At 40.2% G+C, this 4548-nt stretch overlaps 1 protein-coding gene across 5 annotated transcripts in view; it reads right to left on the reverse strand.

The window, feature by feature from the left end:
• LOC128893021 (LIM domain-binding protein 2) overlaps window positions 1–4548 on the reverse strand; it is a 175582-nt gene that overhangs the window by 2531 nt on the left and 168503 nt on the right. For 4 of the 5 annotated variants that reach the window (XM_054153731.1, XM_054153729.1, XM_054153728.1 and 1 more), the window contains 3 exons: window positions 4062–4234; window positions 3467–3670; window positions 1040–1172 (listed from right to left, as the gene is read on the reverse strand). In XM_054153731.1, coding sequence (XP_054009706.1) covers window positions 1040–1172; window positions 3467–3670; window positions 4062–4234 — 510 coding nt within the window. The remainder of the gene's footprint in view (window positions 1–1039; window positions 1173–3466; window positions 3671–4061; window positions 4235–4548) is intronic. The other variant, XM_054153727.1, reaches the window with a different exon arrangement.

A 4548-nucleotide genomic window follows, 5' to 3' on the forward strand; every position in this document is an offset into this window, starting at 1 on the left:
AAAGTTTGTACTATAAAAGAGAACGTTTCTATCTGCAGAATTAGTTCACGGTTTGGTAGCTAATACCAATATTATAGTTATGGATTTTAGCGTTCTCCTGCGTGGAGTCCAGCCATCCAGCGTTATTTCTGTATCTCCGTGCTAGTAACGATGACAACGATAACGGACGTTCAGCTAGTGTTAAGTCAATAAAATTAGCATCGAAATTTGAATACGCTTGTCCTGGCGAAATTTTCCTACCCCGTGAGCTATCCTCCCTCCAAGAGGCCACACTTCAATGGTGTCCTAAAACAAGACTAGTTTCCACTATACGCAGCACCTTTGCACCGAAATTTGAAAAAGATTTGAAATACTGGAACCATGGGACCGACAATTGGCCCATAGAAGATTAATTTAAAAACGATTCCAACAGATGAAAGAAATATTGCATAACGCTAATGCTATAAAATCAAAAATAAAACAATAAACACAGGAAAATAACTCCACCATAAGGCAACCTACATCTTCCTACATAGTACCGCTGGTCAAACCGTTCTTGCTTTTCGTTGCGTGCAATTAACACTTTATCCACCGGGCTATTTAGAAACAGTCTTTAATTCAAGAAAGAATCTTCTACAGCACCATACACCAATCTAAGCTGGCAATAATTCCTCCATACTGTTGCTAGGTACATCGAGAGCCAAGTATGTTTCCAAAAATTGAACAATGTAAGTAGACAACCATCGATACAGTAAATAAATTCGAAAAGCTAAATACTGCTATTACAAAGTCTATGAATAGGCTCCCGGTACATAAAGTGTCAAGGAAGGGACGGAGATGCAGGGGTGGTGAGATGCAGGGGTGGTGAGATGCAGGGGTGGTGAGATGCAGGAAACGGTAGCCGTAGAAAACGATTGGAACCGAGATTCATCGCGCGACAACAAGACGACGACGTGTTTAGCGTCGTTTGCCCGTTCAAAAAACCAAATCCTGCGGTAGACTGGTCGGCCGTTTGGCTCCACTGGCTGGTGCTTCTCATGTAAAGCAACTGTTCGTCTACCTCTCTTACCCGGCGGGGCAACCATCCTCTGCCATTTCTGGAACAAGGTCGTCTTCAAGCAGTCCCGCGGTGACAACGCGTACGCCTTGTGCCTCGACATTAGCTCCTGCATCGGCTCCAAGATCACGCATAACTGGAAAAACAGCCAGGGAATGGTTATCGTTAATTGGAGCAGTCTCGAACTTGGCCTTGATTGCTTTGTCTCTGCGCGGCGATTATCGCGGGAAACCGTAACGATTGGTGGAAATATGTTTTAATCTAATCTGTAATATTAATTTTTCTTCCATTTACGTCTTTAACGATTTCAAATCTAGAGGTGCATGCTTCCAATAAACGATATACAATGGAAAAAACCTCTAGGAATCATGAATTTTTTCGGCTAAGTAAGTCTTTACAAATATAAAAGCGGAATTATCCGTGTATAATAAACTATTTAAGACATATATAGATTGTAAGCGTACATGGAATTGTCATCATTTAATTACAGAAAATTTCCATCGACATGCTGTGTTCAGATGTGCAATTAAATGTAAGAAAGGTGTAGCGTAAAAACGATTTTTGAACAGTAAAACAATGTCTGAGAAATAAATTATTTTGTGACTTTTATTAGCGGGCTCTGATATAATCTTGCAGAAGAGGCGATTTTCTTGTACAGAATATTTCTAATCCGTGATATTAACTCCTCTTTAATTCATCTTTTGATCAAATTAAAATCGAACACAAAGCACGGTGTAATCGCGCAGAAGAGGCCATCTGAAATTTGTTCAGGCGATAAAAACCGATTCGATTACTCGCGATATCTACTTTTTAACGGGTCACCATCGGTCCTTTACACCCCGTAGATGTTACCGAAAGTCGACGAGAAGCGCGCGTCGCGCGTATTTTTGTTTGGCGAATGATTTTCATGCAAATCGAACGAAAACTAATCGGAAATGAAACGAACGCGGCTGTTATTTAATCCGACGCGACTTCGACAGGGAACTTACGCGCGCTATTAATATGAAAATTATCGTATACGGCCGTGCAGCAGTTGAAAATAAACTTTCTAAAATATATTCGCGTGGCGCGTAACGCTGGCGTACTGGTAGCAAATTAATTTTGGTTTACGTTTGCCCCTGATAAAACTGAAATCCATTTTACATTATTATTATTATTACTACTACTAATATTGTTGTTATTATTATTATCATTATCAGCAGTATGATTAATATTATCATTAACGCGAACACGTAATATCGCGACAGCCTTTATGCCATAACGATGACGATTAAAATAATCGATGATTGGATAGATGTGCAGAGGGCAGAAATTTTACGTACTTCCGGACTAGATTTTAATTAATGTACCCGTTAATATCACCGTCGCGGAATTTTCATAAATTACACATTCGTGATATGTACGGCAAGAAAATTCCAGAGGAGAAGTTGCGAAATTTCGAAACGTGTTCGGTGCGATTTTTTGTTGTTGATAATGGTAAAGAACATCGAAACTATTCCGTAACGTTAAGTAAGGCTGAAATTACTTATTCGTACTTTCTTCACTGACAATATGCAGGATACTTTTAAATATTCCAGAGATTCTAAGCGTACGATTTTTTGAAGCTGTTCAAATCAGAACACAGCCCTTTAAATACTTGGACAAAATCGTGTTTCTTTTTCCAATTTCATTACAAATAAAAAAAAAAAAGAAGAAGAAGAAAAGATAGATCGACGTGAAATGGAAAGTTGCGGACGTGAAAGGGTTAGAACGTTTTTCGAAATTCCTGCGCGATCGACGGACCGAGTACGACAGGTTTTCTCGACGGCTTTCGATTAACGACACAACAATCGTTTCAGCGTGCAGAGACCAGCGATACGCGCGAGTGAAAGCGCTTCCGAGCGTGCAAAAGAAGGTGGATCGTAACCCGGATACTCGGTGTGTACTTTCGCGAGCCGATCTCTGCGCGATTCCTGGCCCTTTGCGTTCACCTAGTATATCGCGAATATACAGGGTGTCCGACAGAAGTCTATACTCAAGAATGAATTGAATCAGTGAAGAACGTAGGAATCTTATTTCGATTTATAACTTTGATTTAGTATATTATGGAGAAGGAAACAATTTCGAATTATTAGGTTGTCTGAGAGGCCATGTCTGAATATATATGGTTGAGAACAAATAACATGTACACACCCCTTAAAAGGTGGAAAATTTGTGGAACAAAATGGAGCCTATGTAATTCAATAAATATATATCAAGATTCATATGTGCCTTTGAATTTTTCTTAAAAATTGCCACGAACTTTCTGGACGATCTAATTATACCAGAACAAGTTATGTTCAACATGATTAATGCTAATAATAATAATGTTGACGATAATAGCACTAGCTAATAGCACAAGCTTTTCCTAGTTCTAATAAAGGGCTTCCAATAAGGTCAAGTTGTGCTTACCCTAAGGTAGTTCAAGGTGGAATTGGTGATGCCCTGCCTGGTGATGTTCTTGCTGAGCTGCTCGAGCACCGTCGGGTCCTGTTGCATACCGACCATGGACCTAGGCACTAGCTCCTTGTGCGTCCTCACCGACATGTGCCACGACTTTATCCTCATGAGGTCGTCGAAGGTGAATTCCAATATTAATCTACCCTCCGTGCATACCTGGCGAGGAAATATACGATTAGGGGCTGCAGTAACTCCCGTCGAAGGGTGCTGGCGACGTCGTTGCAGAGAAATTTGACTTTTCGTCCGTGAGATATCATCAAAGTGTTATTAAGTGGAAGGATGCGTGATAGAGACAGAGGTATCGAAAGGAGTAAGATGACGGGTAACAAAAGGAAGTCGAGGATATGGTCCAAGAACCGCACATTAAATCAGGTATTCGGTGTGATTCGAAGCATGAATCCGTGGATTTTAGATTGTTAAATGCCGATGGTTGAACAGACGTTGCAATAATGATTGCTGATGTGTTGCAGAAGAGAACAAGGTTCGAAGGCTCGGAGGTTTCTACGCGAGGAGTACGATTAGTCTCGTGAAATTTAGGATACCTCACCTTCGTGAACATTGGTTTCCCATGGTGCGTGACCATAACGCAGTGATCACAGTCGAGGGTTATGCTGGTATTGTGAAATGACTCCTTCGGGTGCTTCAAATTGTAGTAAAGTTCCGTCACTCCGCCCTCGAATATTGAGCGGAAGTACCTAGGTATTAACGTCCTGCCTATCGCTGAAAGTAGAAAACAATAACGGTTAACATGGAAAACAAATCGTTCGAAGTTTGTTTAAATTTGACGAAAAAGGTTAAATTCTCTCTCCATGTAAATAATTTACATCTTATGGAATCTATGGAATCGGTAAATGTAACATACGAAATTAAAATGTAGGATATCTCCCTTGGTATTGAGGGCACAAAAAAATGTATATGACAGAACTGAAAGAAAATTAAATTTGGAATATTTTTTGTTATATACAAATTTTCGGTAGGATCGACGGCAACCGAGAAATAAACCCCAACCTTCCCCATTAAATCTGTACTGGCTA

Source organism: Hylaeus anthracinus, unplaced genomic scaffold, assembly GCF_026225885.1.
Source record: "Hylaeus anthracinus isolate JK02 unplaced genomic scaffold, UHH_iyHylAnth1.0_haploid 2, whole genome shotgun sequence".
In the NCBI taxonomy this organism is placed as follows: Eukaryota; Metazoa; Arthropoda; class Insecta; order Hymenoptera; family Colletidae; genus Hylaeus; species Hylaeus anthracinus.